The 21,989-nt window shown below is 40.2% G+C and overlaps 1 protein-coding gene across 1 annotated transcript in view; it reads right to left on the bottom strand.

The window, feature by feature from the left end:
* The window catches only part of ints2 (integrator complex subunit 2), an 85,953-nt gene that overhangs the window by 40,749 nt on the left and 23,215 nt on the right, over nt 1–21,989 (bottom strand). The window contains exons 11-14 of the mRNA XM_059973650.1: nt 16,747–16,861; nt 12,821–12,889; nt 10,732–10,866; nt 271–447 (exon numbers count right to left, since the gene is read on the bottom strand). Of these exons, the coding sequence (XP_059829633.1) occupies nt 271–447; nt 10,732–10,866; nt 12,821–12,889; nt 16,747–16,861 (496 nt within the window). The remainder of the gene's footprint in view (nt 1–270; nt 448–10,731; nt 10,867–12,820; nt 12,890–16,746; nt 16,862–21,989) is intronic.

Genomic DNA, 21,989 nt, shown 5'->3' on the forward strand with positions numbered 1-21,989 from the left:
GGGGAATAAACAGTTGATGTTGCTGGTGAAGACCCTTCATCTTAGCCTAAGACATCAACTGTTATTCCTCTCTAAAGTTGCTACCAAACTGCTGAATCCCTCAAGCATTTTATGTGTGTTGCTCTAGGTTTTCAGCATCTGCAGAATCTCTTGTGTTTATGATTTATTTTTAAGAACAATTGATATCACATCAGTGTATTCTACCAGCAAGAACCATTAACTTGTAATACTTCAGTACAAACCTTCTGCCTTTACAGATTCAGATCTTACCCAGGTAAGGCCATTGAACACATTCAGGACCTCCTGTTCTGTAATTGGTTGATTTGTGGCTTCTGGATTACTCTTGGATGCTGGTGTTAGAATGGAATTGATGTATACATCAATCAGAGGAATCAGCTGAGGGTGCAGGGGTGTTGTAGTCTCACACATCTGTCTATAAATCCAATCCTAAATGTATGAACAATAAATAATATTGAAAATTGTAGCATTCAGACATCTTGTAATTGATGTGGGCCCTCTGGGTGTGAGATAGGAAACAGCAAACAAGGGCAGAGTTCCGCATGGGCCAGTGAGTTACCATAAAAGGGGGTGATGCAATTCCCAAAACATACTTCCATCTAAAAGCCGAACTGTGCACAATCACCTGTCTTAAGAACATCACAGTAGAAACATCATAGGACCTGCATATTAAATCAGGGGTCACCAACCTTTTTTGCACCGTGAACCGATTTAATATTGACAATATTCTTGTGGACTGGCTGACAGGGGAAGGGTGTTAATCACGACTGGAATATAGGTGATAACTCAACTACAAGTCACCTATAAGTGGCTAATACACTCAATTTTGTTTCTAGAACGGTTTATCTAACAAATTTTATATTGAACACACAGCACATATTTTCCTCGCATGAATATAGTAATAAATCAATTATAAATCACTTGTAAGTTAATAGTATCAAAACGTTTTAAGTAACGTTTGGATATTAAACACACAGCACATATTTTCCTCGTATGAACATACAACATCATTGCAACAAATATTGGTGAATCAGTGGGACCCCGGGCTTGTTTCCCTGCAACAAGACAGTTCCATCAAGGGGTGATGGGAGACAGCGATACTTGAAGGGGGTTCCTAATGTCCAGTCTATTCTGCAATTTAGTTTTCGTGGCTCTCAGCACTTGCTTCTGTCCCACTTGCTCACGTTTTTTCCACTAAAAAACTCAACGGGTTTGTTTTTAAGTGCAGGGTGCTTGGACTCAGGGCGCCGAAGTTGTTTCGAGGGCTTCAATGCCTCATTAGACAGCTTCTGGGCCTGAGCTCCAGCCTCCCTCCCGCCTGCCTGCTGCCAGATACCTTGGCCAGGTGAGAGGACAAAGTAAGAGCTGGAGGTCCCCATGCTGGGGCTGCGGCGGTCACAGTCCAGAGAGAGCGACCGACCAAGCAAGGAGGAGTGCAACAAGGAGTGCCTCCCCTTCCCTGTAGGTAGGATCTATCAGCTGACAAAAGTTTGGCTCGAGGGATGACTTTCAGTAGATCGCAGCGAGGTAGCTGCTCTGCTTAAGAAACCCTGAGCCCAAATTAGGTTATCTGCAAATATTTTAGCATGAGTTCCCCACAAACATTCAGTGTGCTAAACAGGTTTATAGACCCTCTGCTGCCTGTCTGTCCGCGCTCCAGGCCAGTAACAATGGCACTTCACGCCAGCCGGTTACCCAAGGCCAACCAGCGATCCCTGGTGCCAGGGTATCACTGTGTTTAGGCAACCGATGACCTCGCGTGCGTTCAAGTTTAACAGTGGGTGTGACAGGGAATGAGGGAAGGTGCAGCTGACTCATATCGTTTCCTTGTGGTCTAGTAGCACATACCTTGCGGCCAGGTACCAGGGGACCACTGTATTAAATGATTAAAATAGATAACGGTATTTTACATCCACAAATAAAGATATTGTCATTACTAGTAATAGAGGAAAAACATCCCAAAAAGGAAGACACACTTTAGGTAGCAAGACCACAGCAGGAACTCAAGCAATTCATTCTGCTCCACAAAAAAGTCACATTTTTTTCTACATTCTTACCATGAGGGAGAGAGAGAGGGGGGGGGGGGGGAGTGGGAGAGAAAAAAAAAGAAAAGTTGGTTGATGTCGTGGATTAAACAGGTTTGAGACTATTTTTCCAGTCACATACTTGGCAAGTCTGAGGTCACTATAAATCTGTGATCTCTTCCAACTTGCACTAACTGCTACTATCTCATCACTTCTCAATGCTTCCACACATACTTGCTTCTAAAAGCATTCAAAATCAGAATCAGGCTTACTACCACTGATATGTTGTGAATTTTGTTGTTTTGTAACTACAGTGCAAGACAAATATCACTATTAAAAACAAGAGTAATAATGAAATAGTGTTAGTGAGCCATCAAGAAATTTGATGGCAGAGGGAAAGAAGCTGTTTATAAATCTTCACGTTTAGGTCTTCAGACTCCTGAACCATCTCCTTGATGCTAGTAATAAGATGAAGGGATGTCCTGATGGTGAGGGTCCTTACTGATGGATGCGGATGATGCCTTCGATGGTGGGAAGGTTGTTCCCATGATTCCCAGAAGGCTGACCCTCTGCAGCCTCTTGTGATTCTGTGCATTGGAACTTCCATACCAGGCAGTGATACACCAGTTAGAATGCTCTCCACTGGCATGTCTGCCAACATACCCAATATCCTCAAACTCTTAATGAAGTAGAAATTTTGTTGTAAAATTCTCTTTTTCCATTTTTTGTAATTTATTTTTTATTGAAGTTCATCATCAAACATTTCCATAAGATGTATTTCAGACATTGTACATATATATCATAAATCTCCACAAAATATTTATCTGAGGTGTACACTTATACAAACCCCAATTCCAGAAAAGTTGGGATATTTTCCAAAATGCAATAAAAACAAAAATCTGTGATATGTTAATTCACGTGAACCTTTATTTAACTGACAAAAGTAAAAAGAAAAGATTTTCAATAGTTTTACTGACCAACTTAATTGTATTTTGTAAATATACACAAATTTAGAATTTGATGGCTCCAACACACTCAACAAAAGTTGGGACAGAGGCATGTTTACCATTGTATTACATCACCTTTCCTTTTAATAACACTTTTTAATCGTTTTGGAACTGAGGATACTAATTGTAGTAGATTTGCAATTGGAAATTTTGTCCATTCTTGCTCCGTTGTCTGATTCCCCTCTTTATGATGCGCCATATATTTTCAATAGTAGGTAGATCTGGACTGGCAGCAGGCCAGTCAAGCACACGCACTCTATGTCTACAAAGCCATGCTGTTGTAGCCCGTGCAGAATGTGGTCTGGCATTGTCCTGCTGAAATAAGCATGCACGTCCTGGGAAGAGACGTCGCCTTGATGGCACAACGTATGTCTCTCTAAAATCCTAATATATGCCTCAGAGTCAATGGTACCTTCACATACATGCAACTCACCCATGCCGTGGGCACTGATGCACCCCCATACCATCACAGATGCTGGTTTTTGCACCTTCCGCTGATAACAATCAGGATGGTCGTTTTCACCTTTGGCACGGAGAACTCGACGCCCGTTTTTCCCAAAAACTAGCTGAAATGTGGACTCACCTGACCACAGCACATGGTTCCAGTCTTTCGGTCCATCTGAGATGAGCTCGGGCCCAGAGAACTCGCTGGCATTTCTGCATAGAGTTGATGTATGGCTTCCTACTTGCGTAATACAGTTTCAAGTTGCATTTCTGGATGCAGTGATGGACTGTGTTCAGTGACAATGGTTTTCCAAAGTACTCCCGAGCCCAGGTGGCTATGATTGTCACAGTTGCATGACAGTTTCTTAGGCAGTGCTGCCTGAGGGCTCGAAGATCACGCGCATTCAACAGTGGTTTCCGACCTTGCCCTTTACGCACTGAAATGTCTCTGAATTCTCTGAATCTTTTCACAATTTTACGTACTGTAGATGTTGAAAGACCTAAATTCTCTGTAATCTTGTGTTGGGAAATGTTCCTTTTGAAATGACTAACAATTCTCTCATAAATTTTGGCATAAAGGAGTGAGCCATGACCCATCCTTGCTTGCAAAGACTGAGCCTTTGATGGACGCTACTTTTATACCCAGTCATGATACCTCACTTGCTACCAATTAGCCTGCTTACTGAGGAGTCTTCCAAACTGGTGTTACTTGAATATTCTGTGCACTTTTCAATCTTATTTTAACTCTGTCCCAAATTTTGTTGAGTGTGTTGCAGCCATCAAATTCTAAATTTGTGTATATTTACAAAATACAATTAAGTTGGCCAATAAAACTATTGAAAATCTTTTCTTTGTACTTTTGTCAGTTAAATAAGGGTTCACGTTAACTAACATATCACAGATATTTGTTTTTATTGCATCTTGGAAAATATCCCAACTTTTCTGGAAATGGGGTTTGTAGAAAAGGGTGGAAAGAAAAAACAGTCAAAAGGAAAGAACTATGTACAAGTAGGGAGTAATCTTTTTTTTAAAACCACAGATTCATTGATTTGTGAGGATAAAATCAGGCCTATGAGGCATTATGTAGTTAAACCATTTTTCCCAGTATGAATCAAATTGTTCCAGCTTATGGTTAACAGATGCTGTTATCTTCTCCATTTTGTAAATGCCCATTGTAATTTCCATCCATGTATTTGAAGTTGGGCTCTCCTGTGATAACCATTTCCTAGTAAGTCTTTTTACCAGCCACCAACAGTATATTCATTAAATATTTATCTCTTTTCAACCATTCTTGAGGTATATATCCAAAATATATGGTCTTACTCTCTAAGAGTATTTCACATTTAAAGATGTCTTCTAGGGCATTGTGTATCCCCCTCCAATATTTTTGATAACAGGGCAGCCCTAAAAAATATGATAATGATTTGTATTTTGATTTCCACAATTTCTCCAGCAAACAGGGAGGTTACTATCATAATGGGATTTCTGAGAGGGTGTAATAAAATACCTTATCAAGTTTTTCCATCCAAACTCTCTCCATTTCTGTGAACTGGTACACTTCCACTGATATCTCCATATTGTTGTCCATTCTTCCTCAGATATAATTATCCCTCCTTCCTTCTCCCATTTTGTTTTAATGTATGAAGTCAAATGTGTTTTAAGATTTGACAACCCCTTACACATGCTTGAATTGATTCTACTACCATTATCTGAATTATATGCTTTTCTAAAGAGCTCTATCAAGCATGTATTTGCCTTGGTTACATTTATAAACGTCTTATTAACATATTGTCACATCTGTAAATACCCCATAAAAATCTTATTTTTCTAATTAAGTGTTTCTCTTTAAGCATTTCAAAACTGAACAGTGTTCCTTCTTTCATCATGTTGCAAAGAACTGGTATTCCTTTAGCTGTCCAGTCCTTAAATCTAGCATCCAATTTATTTGGTGTAAAATCCGAGTCATATGCACACCATTTAAGAATTGCAATATCTCCCTCTAGATTATATTCTTTTATAGCAGTTTTCCATTTTTTAAGAGTCAATTTCACCCATGGGTTATCAATAGTATTTATGTACCTTTGCAGGTTGTCATCAGCCAAAATTGCTTGTATGGGCTTGGGAAGTACCGCTCCTCAATGTTTTTCCATTGAGTGTCATATGATGGGTTATACCAACATATCACAGCTCTCAACTGTGCTGCAAAATAATAATTTCTAAGAGAAGGTAGGCCCCATCCCCCCTTTTCCTTTGCTAATTGCAAAGTTTTGAGACGAACTCTAGGCCATTTACCCTGCCAAATATACCTTGATAGCATCTTGTTCCATTCATTGAACTGATTTTGATTAATCTCTATTGGTCGGGTTTGAAAGAGATATAACAATCTGGGCAGTATATTCATTTTAATAGACTCAATCCTTGAACTGAGACCGAAAAAAGGAATCAGGTCCCCATCTTGCCACATCTTCCTTAATTTTTTTATATATAAAGGCTGATAATCACATTCTGTTAATTTTTCCAAATCTTTTGGCATAATGATGCCTAAATATTTGAAAGACTGTGTGCCACGCCCAGGGTTATCGACTTCCAATTTCTCTTGGTGGGCTATAGTAATATGAAAGTAACTGGGTTTTAACTGTATTGATCTTGTATCCTGATAATTGACCATATTGTTCAAAGGATAGCATCAACTTAGGTAAAGAGTATGTTGGTTGCCCTAGATAGATCAAAATGTCATCCACATAACAAGCCAATTTATGCTCTGTCCCTCTAATAGTAATTCCCCTAATATCTTCATTTTGCCTGATGTATTGAGCTAATGGTTCCAGATATAACACGAAGAGTAGTGGTGACCATGCACAACCCTGTCTCGTGCCCCTTTCTAGGGTAAGACTATTTGATAAATATCCATTGATTTTAATCCTAGCAGTAGAATTGTCATATAGTGTCTGTATAGTTTTAATAATTGTGTCTTGGAAATCAGATCTATGTAAAACTCTGTAAAGAAAATTCCAATTAACTGAATCAAATGCTTTTTCTGCATCCATGCTTATCACTATTGCTTCGATTTTATTTTTTTTGTATATGATCCATAATGTGAAGTGTCCTTCATATATTGTTGTGTCTGGCGTTGTATAAAACCTGTCTGATTGTTATGTATCAGTATGGGTAGAAACTCCTCTATTCGTTTGGCCATGATAGAGGTAAATAACCTATAATCTACATTAAGAATGGATATTGGTCTAAATGACCTGCATTCCATTTTATCCTTGCCTTCTTTCGGTATAGCTGAGATTATCGCTTCCTTCCAACTGGGTGACATTTGTGCCTTTTTTAGAGCCTAGTTCAGTGTGGGGAGTAAAACAGGAATTAACTCATTTTTAAATTCTTTGTACCATTCTGCCGTATACCCATATACCCGTATACCCTGGTAACTTGCTTAATGTAAGACTACTAATTGCAGCTTTTAATTCAACTTCAGTTATGTCATCGTTCTATTTTGTTCTTTGCTTAAAGTGGGTAACTAAGGTGTCAATTTGGGTTATGCTTCCCCCTGGAACTTTGGAATATAGAGTTTTGTAAAACACTTCAAAAGCTTCTTTAATTTCACTTAGCTTATTTTTTTATTATTTTCGTTCTTGGGTCCCTAATTCTATGAATTGTATTTTCTGCTATCTTTTTTTTCCCCAGTTTCCATGCCAGTATTTTCATAGATTTCAATCCACTTTCATAATGTCTCTGTTTCAGAAACATTAAATTTTTCCTGATTTCTTGCATAGCTAAATTATTTATTTCATTAATTCTTTTAATCTTCCCAATGTATCCTGTGCCAAATTTAATTTGTGTTTTTTCTCTAGTTCCTTCAGCCTATTTTGTAATTCCTCTGATGTTTTATTCCTTATTTTTTTTCTTATATGAAGATATCACTATAATTTTCCCTCTTAAGAATGCCTTCAGAGTATCCCATAAAATGGGAGGTGAAACCTCTCCATTATCATTAAATTCTAAGTAGAGACCAATTTCTTTTTCAATTTTTTCCTTAAAGTATGGATCATTGAGTAGACTCTAATTTAGTTTCCAAATAGTATTCTTTGGTTGTAGGTCAAAATCAACAGATAAATATATAGGTGCATGGTCACTTACATCTCTTGTCCCAATTCCAGAAGTGTTTATTTTGTCTTTGTCTTTTCCAAATGTTATGAAATAGTCTATTCTTGTATATACAGAATGGGGAGCAGAATAATGAGTGTAATCCCTTCTGTCAGGGGAAAGGTCCCTCCATATATCAATTAAACCAATATCCTCAAAAAGTGTATTGACCTTCTTATGTAAAGATTTTGTTTCATAGGCTTTTCTATTGGAAGAGTCTGAGTTTGGTTGTAATTGTAAATTTAAGTCTCCCTCACATATCAGGAGACCTTCTGTTTCCGTTATCATAATATCAGTAATTTTCTGAAAGAAACCAATTACTTCCCAGGGGTGCGTATATATTCAATAGAGTAACTGAATTGCCGTCTATATTCCCCCTTACCAGAATATATCTGCCCTCTTTATCTCCCATTTTGAATACTTTTTCAAAATTTAGCCTACTTGAGATAAGAATAGCAACACGTCTCCTATGTCCTGATTTATACGAGGAGAAAAACATTAGTGAAGCCCATTCTCTTTAGTTTTTTTATGCTCATTATCACTTAAATGAGTTTCCTGTAAATATACTACATGGGCTTGTTCTTTTTTCATTTTGGATAAAATTCTCTTACGTATGATTGGATTTAATAGCCCATTTACATTAAAAGAACTGAATTTTACCTTGTCCTTAGCCATCTGTATTTATCTGTCAATGTATCATTGAAATTAGAATAAAACTTAATCGATCTACTCCTTGAACAAATAAGAACAAAAAAACGCAAATAATAACAAAAATGGCAACAAACGTGTAATTCCAAGGCTGAGGTCTCTAGTAGATGATCCTGTGTTGAGCTGCAGGAAATGTCTAGCTGTGGGGGATAACCCCTCCTACTTGTGAGTTGAGGATCTCCATTGCAGTATTCATAAAAGTCAGTGAACAAATCCATTACACAGAAAAGATTTCCCTGTGTACTCCTATATATACACATATATACATGCACACACACAAATATATATATACACACACACACATATATATTCTCATTTTGGTGGGGAAAAAAGGAGTAAGTGAGCGAATAAAGAATAACAAATAAGTAATATAAAATACACATTATAATAAGTATTTCTCGTGATAGGTATATCACCGTGTACTTTTGCTTCCCTTTAGCTTCTCAACATTTTTAAAGTTAGCCAAACCTTATGGCTCTTCTGAAGCGGGTGAGGACTGTCTTTGGGAAACTCCCGGTCTCTTCCTGATACATTTCTCTCAGCCTCCTCCCGTCTCCTGCCTTCTCGATTCTCGCATTATTTCCCAAGCGGAGCAGGATAATTCTTCAGTCAGGCTTTCACTCGTTTTGGTCATGCTGACGGGCAAACCTCTGGCCTTCATGTCTGTAGTCACCTCTTCCACTGTCTGGTACAACCGCGTCCCGTTGTCATAAAACACTCTAAGTTTAGCAGGGTACGGAGTTTGAAATCTAATCTTATTTTGCTTTAGTACTCATTTTACTTCGGAGTATTCTTTGCGTTTCTGGAGGACCGCGGGGGGGGGGGGGGGGGGGGAGAGTAATCTTGGTCGAAATATATTAATTTATCCTCTAAAAACACTCTTTTCTTATCCCAGGCCCTTTGTAGAATCTCCGCGTTGGTGCTGCACCGAAGGAATTTAATTATTATTGAGCGTGGCTTTCTATCCTGGGTAGGTTTTGGGACTAATGCGCGGTGGGCTCTTTTGACTTCCAGCTTCATAGCCGGGGCATGATCCACTGCGTCCCACAGTAACTTTCTGACAAACTCCGTCATGGACGACCCCTCCGCTCTTTCGGGAACGTTGTAGATTCTGATATTTTTCCGCTGTGATCTTCCTTCCTGGTCAAGCAGTTTACCTTCATGGTGATGTATTATTTTTATTGTCTTGCTCAGTATCTGTTCCACGTTTTGAACGCGATCTTCCACCTTCTCAATTCGAGTCTCTGCCACCGCTATTTTTCGATTAACGCTGGCGAGCTCTGCCTTAATATCACGGAGCTGCTGCTTTATACCTTTCTGGACCTCCTTTATTTCTTTCAGGATTTCGAAGATATTTGCCGCTTCGTCTGAACGAGGCCCAGCGGCCGCCTCGCTCGCATGCGGTCGGGTAGGAGAGCCACTTGCTGCACTCCTCTTGGACGCAGGCTCCGCAGTGTCACTTTTTTTATTTCCATTTCTTCTCCCCATTCTTGCCCCTCTTTTCAGTTCAAATAGTTTTTGTAAAATATTACATTTGATGGGTTAACGGGGTTTAATACACGTTTTTCTGGAGGAGCTAGTGACTTAAGCTGCCATTCTCAACAATGACATCACCGGAAAACCAAAAAAAAAATTCTCTTTTTCCAAATCTCTTCCAATCCTTTCTAACCTTTAACTTTCAGAAGCATCTAGCATCTTGACAATCCACAAACTTAATCAATAAATCATTTCAGATGCTAAGACTATATAATCCATCATCTGGGTTAGCACAAGGGTGTAGTAGTTAGTGTTGCACTGCACAGCTTCAGAGACCTGATCTGATTCCGACCTTGGCATGGAGTCCGGATGCACATCTTGTGGCTGTGTCTCCCACCACCCCCAGGTGCGACCGTTTCCTCCAATATGCCAAAGGTATGCCCGTTGACAGTTTAGTTGGCTAAATGCCCTAATATAGGAGGATGGTAGGAGCAGGGTGGGAAGTTGATAGAGATGCAAAAGGAAAAATTGGATAAGCATAGATGGGCACCTGATTGACAGTGTAGACCTGGTGTGCCAAGAACTTGCTTCTGTGTTGTATGGTTCAATGACTCAAAGCTCTCTCTTTGACAAAATCCTCCCTAATATTTCTACTGGGAAGAAAGAAACTGAAGGGTTGGGACTGCCTGGACTGTTTGTAAATATAGCCATCACAGATTTGAAGGTGTAATTATGCGATGATATAATGATTCTATGAAGGATAATATGTCTGTGTGAACCTGGGGATATTTTCTTTTACTAAAGGTGTTAGATAAATACAAGCTGCTGTTGACATCAACATGGGCAAAGTACGACCCTACTATCTAAAAGAAATTGTATTTTTAAATATAAGAAAAAGTCATTACCTTGATGGAAACCTTATGCTTAGTGAAAGCACGACTTCTTAACAGCTGGTAAATACAGTGTATAGGCAGGAACCCTGTGATGATGGCACTCAGGTTACCGGTAACAGGTACTCGTACAGCGTGGGCAGTCACCACCTAAAATTAGAAGTTAAAAAACATGTTGCAACTAACACATCACTAAGTTTAATATTCACAATTGTAGCTTACTTGATCAAGATCTAACCCACCCACTGCTTTGCACAATAGTAAAAAAGTGATGTACATTTGTCATCCTTTCTATTAACCAATTCCCGATTTAAAAAACAGGAAAGTTTGGAAACTTCCATGTCAAAATTTTAATTACATAGACCCACAGAGCACCACAGCACAGAAACAGGCTCTTTGGCCCATCCAGTCCATGCCAAGCTAGTATTACCTACCATCAAAACTTGGAAAAGTTAGCAATGAAACTCAATGTTCAAAGTAAATTTTATCAAAGCAGATATGTCACCAAATACTACCCCGAGATGCATTTTTTTCAGGCTTTCATTGTGGAACAAAGTAGTACAAAGAATCAATGAAAAATTAAAAAAAGACTGATAGATTGTGCAAAAACAAAAGAAACAAGAACTACTACTAATAATTTTAAAAAACTGAGAACTTAAGTTGTAGAGTTCTTGATAGTGAGTCCAAAGGTCGTGCTTAATAATCAGTTCAGTGTTGTGTTGAGTGAAAATTCCACACTGGTTTAGGAGCCTGATGGTTGAAGAGTTTGCAGGGGCATCTGCACGCGTACGCACGCTGCCTTTCAGAGTGGCAGTGAGGGTGGGAGAAAGTGCAGAGATAGGAGACCTGTGATATGTTCGAGACCAAGAGAAACTAAAAGGCACAATTGATGATGGTGCCACTGGCAAGAGGGCAGTAAAAATATTTCTGGAGAGGTACAATCAGAAGACAAATGGAATCTGAAACATCAGAAGGTTAAATTCTAGAAATGTGAGAAAGATGACTGACTGCTTAAAAGCAATGAATTCAATCCAAAAGTACTGCAGATGTTCAAAATCTGAAATAAAGCAGAAAATACTGGAAAAAGTCAGTTTTGAAGTTTATTGCTATTAAAAAACAAACTGTTTCCACACCACAAATGCTGTCTGACCTGCTGAGTGTTCCCAACACTTTGTTTTATTCCTACTGGATTCAATGTTTATAAAGTGCTACTCCTGAAACTTATGTTAGCAAGAACAAAAACTAATTACAAAATCCATGTTTGATTTCCACAAGGTAGAGGAAACCACTCTGTTTTGGACTGTTCAGAAATCTGACAGTGGAAGGGAAGAACTGTTCCTTTCAGGCTCCTGCACCTTCTCATTACTACCATAAGGGAAGGAGAAGAAATATCCTGGATGGTGACATTAAGATAAATGCCGCATTCACTAAAAAGTTGCAAAAATCTTGCTGGCCGGTTTTCTCACACATTGTACCGCCAACCTAGAGACTGCTTTGCTGCATCCACACATTCTGTAGCAAAAAATAAAAATTGAGAAGGGGTGAAAATAATGAAAACCAGTTTGAAAAAGGGAATTGGCTCCTCATTCAGGTTCTGCAGACCTTGCCTGTAAGCAGTAGTTTACCTCCCCCACACAAGCAAACAGAATGCCAAGTACACCCACATAAACTATTCTATGACTAATCAATTAGTTTTTTTTTCTCTTTAATTAGCAACTGTGAATATTTCTTCCCATTTTACATCACCTCCTGTTTCACAGAGTATATCTTGACAGGAGTTGGCCGTATCATACTTTATTCAAACGTTTGTCCTGTATATGATGAACATTAATAGACACTACCTTCAGCTTATTCCCGGTCATTTCATCTGATAGCAACAATAGCTTCATTTAGGTATGATGAATGATGTGTGATGAGGTATATAAATGAAATTTGTCATCAATCTTGAGTCATTGAATGAAGGTTTCAAGACAAGTAATTTGAAATGCAAGATTTAAGTTGTACATGAACTGCTTAATTAGCAATTCTTTATACAAGGCACACACAGTATTATTCCCTTGTATACAAGTGCTAAGATAAAGGCTTTTACAAGCTGTGAACTCACCTGTTCTGTGAATATCTCTTGTGTGAATATGGTTTTCATTCTGTTCAGTGAGCTTGGCTTAATTGCAATCTATGAAAGGAAATTTAAGAATGTAAAAACAAGGTCTTCTAACAATAAATAACAGGTCAGTACTCTGTGGTCTGAAACTAGTCTTAATGCAAAGCTCATCTCAGAGTAACACTGATTTACGAAGTTAAGTTTTAAGGGGCATATTTTGGTTTCACGTGTTGGGATTTCTAACGTGCACAACAGGTGAGAACAATAAGTTAGGATATCAGCCGACCTCATTCCTTCCATAGTGCATTAAGACATTTGTACAAGGCTGCCACTGATAGACTAACTTGCTTCAAATGAAATAGAAGAAATAAATGAGGAAATTGCAAATGCCAGAAATCTGAAGTAAATCAGAAAATGCTAGAAACATACATTACGTCAGGAAGCATCTGTTGAAAGTGAAACTGAGTTAATGTTTCAGGTCAAAAACTCTTCATCAGACTGAGGGGTGAGAAAACAAGTTTTAGATTGCAGAGAAGGGGCGAAAGGATGGAAATATCTATTAGATTGAAGCTAGAATCACACGAGTGATCCTGATGTATATGAAACCATCTGGTTAATAAATGGAGATGATAAACAAAAAGGCATGATGAAGTACCATTCTGAACTGCTGCCGGAACTGTAAACCTCAAGAGAATGCTGAAATGCTCAGGTGGAGAGAGTTAACATCATAATGCTATCCTTGCTAGTCTCCCATCTTTTAACTTTTGTAAACTTGAGCTCAATTCTTATGACCTGTCTGGTATTTGTTATGAGTGATGAACAGACCTGATGGTCAATGGGTTGCAGAGTTAACCATTCCCAACCCCGCTCCTGAGAACTACGAACTATTGCTGTTGCTTATACTGCTCATGAGAGAGAGAGATAAAGCCCAGGCAAGAACATCTGCTACAGATAAGAGGGGGAGAGAGACTGGTGATTTACTGTATTACAACTCTTCCTGGATTATTTGCCTTCTACTACATGGATTGTACTTTGCTCGTTAACATTCCTCAGGAGATAGCAGGAGTGGCCTGATTTGATGGACATGGTCATTCAGTGTTGATGGATAGCTGAGACCCCGTGAGTGGAGATAAAAGACAGGTCTGGAGAGACACCCTTCAGACACACCAGTGGACACTGATTGAGTGTTGGAACCCACAGGAAAGGTGGGGGCTTCGGAGACCGAACCAGGAGATCGGTCAGTAAAGTTCAGTGTTACAGCAGGGCCGGTGGGGACTTGTGTGTGTCCACTCATGCCAGAGTGACGAGTCCACCACAGAAGAACGGTCTAGCTGAAGACCAGAGGGGTCATAACTGAATGACTACAACGATACGACGGATTAAGAAAGCAATGGAAGGTTTGGCTGCTGTAGCTGTTACATCTCGCTCTCTCTCTCTCCCTCCAACGTTTTCAGTACAACCATAACTACTTCAGCATTTATGAACTGAACTCTATACTTTCCTACGACAATTCATTTACCCCTAGACATCGAGAGCTTGTTTATTATTATTCCAACACTTTTAGGTTTATTACTGTTAACTTGTTTTATATGTATATTTGCATTTTGATATTGTATTGTGTAGTTTACTAATAAACACCTTTAGTTTGGTACCACCAGACTCCAACGGATTCTTCTTTCACTGCTGGTCAGACACCCAGTTACGGGGTATGTAACATATTACACAACACTTTAATAACAATTCATTGGCATTATCTTCACTGACACTCCTATGCTGGCTCTTAATTCACCAAGAAACTAGTGTTCAAAATTTCAATCCTGTTTAATTTGTTGCATGGTGCCTGCTGAACGCTTTGACACCTACACCTGAATGTCGATTCTCCAGCGCATTCTTTTCCCCTTTGTTTCGCTGTTGACAGCCACCAGCTCCACTCATTAAGGTCCTGCAGTAGAATTTCTTCCCCAAAGCCCTCCAGTTTTGAAACCTCACCTTTTGTGCACACCTACTCCTGAGCTAATAGCTTTATCTTTGTTCTAATTGTGTTTCTGCAAAGTATTTTTGGGATGTTTTAGTTGAAGGTGCAAGCTGACACTGGTTAAACACAAAATTCCTCCACCAAAAATGCTGTTGTTCATTTATATAATTGCCTCCTCTCACATTGAGCTTTAAGCCTTGGTTCAGTGGGTGCATCATCACATCTGAGTAACTCATGGTATGTCCTGAGGGGCTGGGAAGTGGGTTCAGATGAGTGTATTCATTTTTCAGAGTTTTCCCTCTGGAGAAGAGGAAAGCCACTGCACGCTGTAGAGGGTGGTACGGTAGCGTAGCTGTCAGCATAACACTATTAAAATGACAGCAATCACTGATTGTAGTTTAATTACTGCCACTGGCTACAAGTTTGTACATTCTCCCCATGACCAAGTGCTCCTGTTTCCTCTCACATTCCAAAGATGTATGGTTAGGGATAGAAAGTTGTGGGCACATTACTTTGGCACCAGAAACGTGGCAACACTTTCTGGCTGCCCTCAGCACATCCTCATTGATTTGATCCAAATGACACATTTCACTATGTTTTGATGTACATGTGACAAATAAAGCTAATGTTTAATTTTAAATCTGTTCTATTCTATTCCCAAAGGGAAAGGAAGGTCAGAAAGAAACTTCTAAGCAAACTCGTTTTACCATGAGGGCAGTGCCACTACACCGTCAGAATCATTGTTTTCCCAGTCTGATAAACTATTCAGATCTTGCACATAGAAAGGATCACAACTTTTCAGTATTTTACTGAAAATGGATTAGGTCTTTAACATTAGTCATTAACAGCTGGAGATTATCGGTTCAAAACCACAACAGCACCAACTTGTAGCATCTGCTTCAATGCTGTAGAGAATGATTAATTCCCCCAGAGGGATGAATCACTGGCCTGCAACTCTTGTTTATGCTCTGGTGACTATGACTATTATTAGCTGCAGTGGGGATCTGATGAACACCCTGAGGAAATAGAATGAAATCAGGTGCTTATGTATGAACGTTTGTACATGCAGTGCATGTTTTTAAATATAGTGGATTCCAGTTAATTGGGGCAGCTACTTATTTGAGACAAATCTTAAAGAACAAAAACAAATCTGGAAATTAGCCAGGCTTGTTTATTTGGGATGCTACGCTTCTTAACTGGGACAGGAAACTGCTGTCGAGCAGTTTCTAGCTAGTGTCAGTCACATGCACTCGTGTGTGGCCATTAGACAATACACTGTGCTTAGAACTAACAGTTTTTGAAATCACGCTAGTCAGATGTTTACATGTTTAAAAAGCAGTAATTTTTGTCACTGATAATTGGTGAAAAATAAGCAGTAAGACAATTCTGAACTGCTTTGCTCAATGCAATTTCAATCATTCAGAATTAAGAGTTGTCAGAAAAGTCTGGGAGTGAAAATGAAATGATTTCACTACTTCAAGTTAGGAATTTCACAGAATTTGAAGGCACTGACAATCATCTTGAATGTTACAATGATGCAATTGTCAAAAAGCATTGAATGAAGGCAGTTCATTATCTGCCCTAGGTGTCTGTACTGATTTTGTTCATTTACAGTCAATCAAAAGAACATGGTAGCATACATTGGATTAATTCCGCGGCTGTAATTATTAGGAATTAAACCAGTTTTATAGTACTGTAGTTCAAAGTGTTCCAAATTGTCCCGTATTTCATTTAAATAAATAATGTTACTTAATTAAATGGTAGTTTGTCTTTAATACCTTTTTCCATGTAACTTCGCTAATTGGGGCAGCACCTTAAATGGGTCAAAATGTACTAATCCCAATGTGTCCCAATTAACTGGAATCCACTGTATTTGTTCTGAAACAGAAACCTTTAGTTAAAGAGTAAATGCATTCAACTTGTTGACCTATACACATGCCAGAAGCAAATTTACCTTCATACCCAGAGTGGAACACACCAAATCAATGATGGCATTAAGTTGGTTGCTATGGAAATACATAGCAACCAACAGCAGCATCTCACCAAATGAAGCAGAGACTCCTGTAGTACTGGAACGTAAACAAGAAAATAGTGCAAGTCATTATTTCTTCATTGTGGAAGTGGAGGTCTGATGAACAATGTAGAGATTAAAGATTCAAGTGTAATACCCTGGTTAACTTTTTTTTACTCCTAATGCTGTAGGGCATCTCATTTAGTAGCGTTCTGTGGAAATATCGTGTCCTGCTGATAGTGTTTGGATTTCAGTTAAAGATAACAGTCTGTGACATTCAACTTAGGAATGCTGTGTCAGCTAATCAGGATGGTGGAATTGGGAGAGGTTTGAGAGAAAGCTGGGCGGAGAGAAGTTTGTGACAGACACTGGTGGGGTTCATGGTCTTTTTGGCAGGCGATGGAGAGAGATGAGATGATCAGGAGCGAGGTCTGCTGGATGTTTATAATGGGTCCTTTAATGTTATTTTCTTATTCTTTTCCTCTTAACTGGTTGATTAAGCTGAAATTAGTAAATAGACTTTCTTTATAATAGTACGTGGTGTGCCACCTGATATTTCTTGCCAATGGATAACTGCATATGGGCAGTATTTACACAACATTTGCTCAAATAGGGGTTCCCTTAACTGAAAGGCCCCAACTTTCCTGATTTGATGGGACCAAAATCATACCAACCCTAGACATACATTGTTTGAGAAAGTTGGCTTTCTCACCACTGAGATTAGTGGTTGTTAGCAGAGCCAGCTGACTAGCTAAGTTTCTATAAAGCCCAGTGAGGGGGTTAATTGTGAGGGCTCATCCAGGACTGATTTGCTGAATGCTGTGCAATTGCGCTAAGAACTGATTAAGTGGTTTGTGGTGCTTAAGCCTGCATTTAAACTAGTGTCGGGAAAAGTGATTAGGTTACTTGATTATGGATGCTGCAGAGATTCAGCTTTGGTATGATTCAAAGTAACTACCCACAACTAATGCTTGCGTTCTGAGCCGAGTGAGTATCTGCAGGCCAGACAAATTTTTGATCAGAGTGCCAAATTTGAAAGTTACACTCGTTGAATGGAGGTTTGATCAATTGGTGGGCAAAGATGTCTTGTTCGTCCAGATTAGCAGTGACGTGAATGAAATTGTGCTGCCTGGTACAATTGGAGCACCTGGAGAAGTGGAGTCATGAGCCGTCCATACCTTTAGAGAAAAGGGTGAAGAATTTAAAGACAAGTTTCTTGTAGCTGAAGGCGAAGACTTTAAAGACAATTTGTTCTCATTTCTGCGAAGTGAGGGAAGAAATTGTCTCATGTGAAAGGTCTGATGGGTCCTTCAGCTGGTGGTGGAAATTCTGATTTGGTTTTGGCAATTACACCCCGGTAGACAAATGTCAAAGTGTACTGGTGGAGAGTCAAAGTCATTGGAAGCTGAGAATGTTCTCTGAGTCAAGCCCACCCTGATGGGGAGGAGGGCTAGGAGACTTGGGTAATGCAGACATCTCAGTTACTGGATGAATGACAGTGCTCAGATAAAATGAAAAGATAGCAACTGGTAGAGTCTAAAAGGTCTGGCTGCTGAGGTGGTGAGATCCTTAATGCAGAGAACATGTTGGTTATATCTGTGGGCTACAAGCAAGCATAAGAAAGCATTTTTGGCATGAGAGACAGCCCAGTGGAGCTTATGATAAGGTTCAGGCACACATTCCAGGAGAAAGGGAAGAAAGTTTCTGCCTACATTTTCAGGCTAGAGAGAGACGGCTGCATAGCTTGTGTTATAAAAGGGTCAATCAATTAAGGATGGAGCAAGTGGTGAAGGGCGTGCTGTCACATGACATGATTGCTTTAAGCATCCACATGTCTCATAAGACCCTTCCCCTCCCTTGTTTGTTGAGCTGATCAGAGAAGTAAGAGAGAGGGAAAAACACGACAGAAGAGTGGAAGGCCTCTATGAGCAGGGCAAAGTCCTCAGTAGTAGCCTCTGTTGCTGAAACAACCCGTTGCCATACGAGCTAGGGTTTTCCAGGGTGTTGTGAAAAACCTGCAAGCCAAGGTACCTCAGCTGATGTTGGCTAGTGCTGCCAGCAAGCGTGACAAGGACGATAGGAAGCCGAATCCATCGGTGGGACGTACTAAGCAGAGGGCTGTTATTGGCTGGGGTCTCTTGACAAGGGAAGTGACCGATATTCTCTGTTACAACTGTGGCAAGGATGGAATTTTCAAATGGGAGTGTGAAGGACAGGAAAACCTTCGGAATGTGACCTAGCGGTTACTTAAACAGAAGAGGAAGTCTGTAACTTTGGAGAGACTCAGTAAGGGAATTGCCTTGCATCTTGGGGGAAATATGTTCCAATCAATTTATCAAGGAATATACTAAAGTGCAAATCTCATTTCCTGAGGGTTTTGTAGGGTCAAGCTCCAGTGTATCCATATGGATTGAGGGTATTTATGCCAAAACAATACTTGACAGAGGTTCTCAGGTTACTCTACTGCACAAATACTTCTACAACGGGTATCTGACACATTTACCATGGACGCTACTCAGTGCCCTAGAAATAAGGGGCCTCAGTGCTGATAAATGTCCATATGATGGTTACTTGTCATTGAAGCTGGAGTTTACAGAAGCAGATGTTGGGAGTAGCCGAGGCCCTTGACACATTCGTGTTGGTCTGTCTCAACCTGGTTGAGAAGGGTGAAGCTTCCATTATCGTGGGAACAAATACTCCCAATGTGGGAAGGCTTATGGAAGTCTGCAGGAGAGAAATGGAGAGAATATTTTGAAAATTTTGTCTATTCACCTGGTGCTCAGAGCTGTTTTTGAAAAGGCACAAGTTCCTCCTAAGCAGAAAGATGAGCATAAACAGAGAACTGTGTGATACAACCAGCCCAAACACATTGTGTTACATCCTGGAGAAGAAGCTAGAGTGATGGAAAACCCCAAATTCCCTGGAATGCCTGACGCTGAGGCCCTCCTGAAGGATGCTCCAGATGATCACACAGTCATGCTTAGCTGCTGGGGTGCTGGTGAGCCCAGAACTGCAGAAACCTTCACTGTACACATAAGCAGGATGACAGTAATTGTCAGGAACATCTTGGGAGCGAGGGGTCACCCCCAGAGGTGGGATGCCGATTGCACATCTTTTTCTGGAGACAGTAATGTCTAGTTTTCAGGTGAGAAAACCAGGAGCGACAACCTCCTATATCAGGAAAGTTAACAGCAAAGACATTCAACTTTGGTGTCTCTCTGGTACCTGAGAGATAGAAAAGGAGACTGACAGAAGATGTTAAAGTTCGAAGATGTCTTTTCTACTGATGAGTTTGATGTGGGTTGCCCCAAGAATACTCACACCATCTGACGATAGAGGATACCCCTTTCAGAGAAAGGTCTCGATGATTAGCACCAGAGGAGGTGCAAGGTGTTTGGCAGCATTTGATGAAACTGAAGGAAGCTCTAATTATCAATGAGTCAGAGTCCCTATGCGTTACCCATAGTGGAGGCTATGAAGGAGGTAAGAATGTGTGCTATCTGACACTGAACTGACGTACAGTCCCTGACCAATATACTGTTCCACAGATAGAGGATGCTCTGGCCTATCTGAGTGAAGCAAAATGATTCAGTATGCTGGACCTAAGGAATAGGTATTATCAAATATTCATGAGTGAAGCTGACAAAGACAGCATTCATATATCCACTTGGATTCCTTCAGAAGCACTGGCTACTTTTCAACATGTCATGGAGAAGACTGTTGAGGACATGATATTGCTTGAGGTACTGGTGTACTTGGATAAATTCAGTGTTCGGGTCCACCCTGGAAGAGCATGAGACGATGCTACTGAAGGTAGTTCGCCTGAAAGCTGAAGGTTTAAAACTGTCACCAGATAAGTCCCAGTTCCATAAGATGCCAGTCCACTACATCAGGCATATAGTCTCACAGACGGAGTAACTACGGATCCATCCAAAATAGAGGCGGTGACCACATGGCCAAGGCCCAAGAATGTGGGTGCTCTATGCTTATCCCTTGGATTCTGTGGGTTGAGTCAGTTTCTGTGTGGTTACTCTCCCTTGGGAAAGAAAGAGGAAACGAAAAGAGAATAAGATAACATTTATCTTAGCCATTCCGAGCCTTTTGGAGAAAGAAGGGATGCAAAAGGTGAAGAGGCCTTTCAGCTGCTGACTAAAGCACCTGTGTTGGCCTTTCCAAACCCTGGTTGCCGAATGTACTGCAAACTGAAGCCAGCCACGAGGGTTTGGGGGTATGCTGTTTCAGGAATAGGGCAAAGGGTTGATACAATAGACAATAGGTGCAGAAGTAGACCATTTGGCCCCTCCAGTCTGCACCGCCATTCTGAGATCATGGCTGATCATTCACTATCAATACCCAGTCCCTGCCTTGTCCCCATATCCCTTGATTCCCCTATCCATCAGATATCTATCCAGCTCCTTCTTGAAAACATCCAGAGAATTGGCCTCCACCGTCTTCCGAGGCAGTGCATTCCACACCTCCACAACTCTCTGGGAGAAGAAGCTCTTCCTCAACTCTGTTTTAAATAACTGACCTCTTATTCTCAATCCATGCCCTCTGGTACTGGACTCTCCCAACATCTGGAACATATTTCCTGCCTCAATCCTATCAAATCCTTTAATTATCTTAAACGTTTCAATCAGATCCCCTCTCAATCTCCTCAATTCCAGCGTGTACAAGCCCAATCTCTCCAATCTCTCTGCATAAGACAGCCCTGCCATCCCAGGAATCAACCTAGTGAATCTACGCTGCGCTTCCTCAATTGCCAGAATGTCCTTCCTTAAACCTGGAGACCAAAACTGTACACAATATTCCAGGTGTGGTCTCAACAGGGCCCTGTACAAATGCAAAAGAACATCCTTGCTCTTGTATTCAATTCCCCTTGTAACAAAGGCCAACATTCCATTTGCCCTCTTCACTGCCTGTTGCACTTGCTCATTCACCTTCATTGACTGGTGAACTAGGACTCCTAGGTCTCTTTGCATTTCTCCCTTACCTAACTCGACACCGTTCAGACAATACTCTGCCCTCTTGTTCCAGCTTCCAAAGTGGATAACTTCACATTTATTCACATTGAATGACATCTGCCAAGTATCTGCCCACTCATTCAGCCTATCCAAGTCTCCCTGTATTCTCCTAACGTCCTCTTCGCATGTCACACTGCCACCCAGTTTAGTATCGTCAGCAAA

The sequence above is a fragment of the Hypanus sabinus genome, chromosome 6 (assembly GCF_030144855.1).
Source record: "Hypanus sabinus isolate sHypSab1 chromosome 6, sHypSab1.hap1, whole genome shotgun sequence".
Lineage (NCBI taxonomy): Eukaryota > Metazoa > Chordata > Chondrichthyes > Myliobatiformes > Dasyatidae > Hypanus > Hypanus sabinus.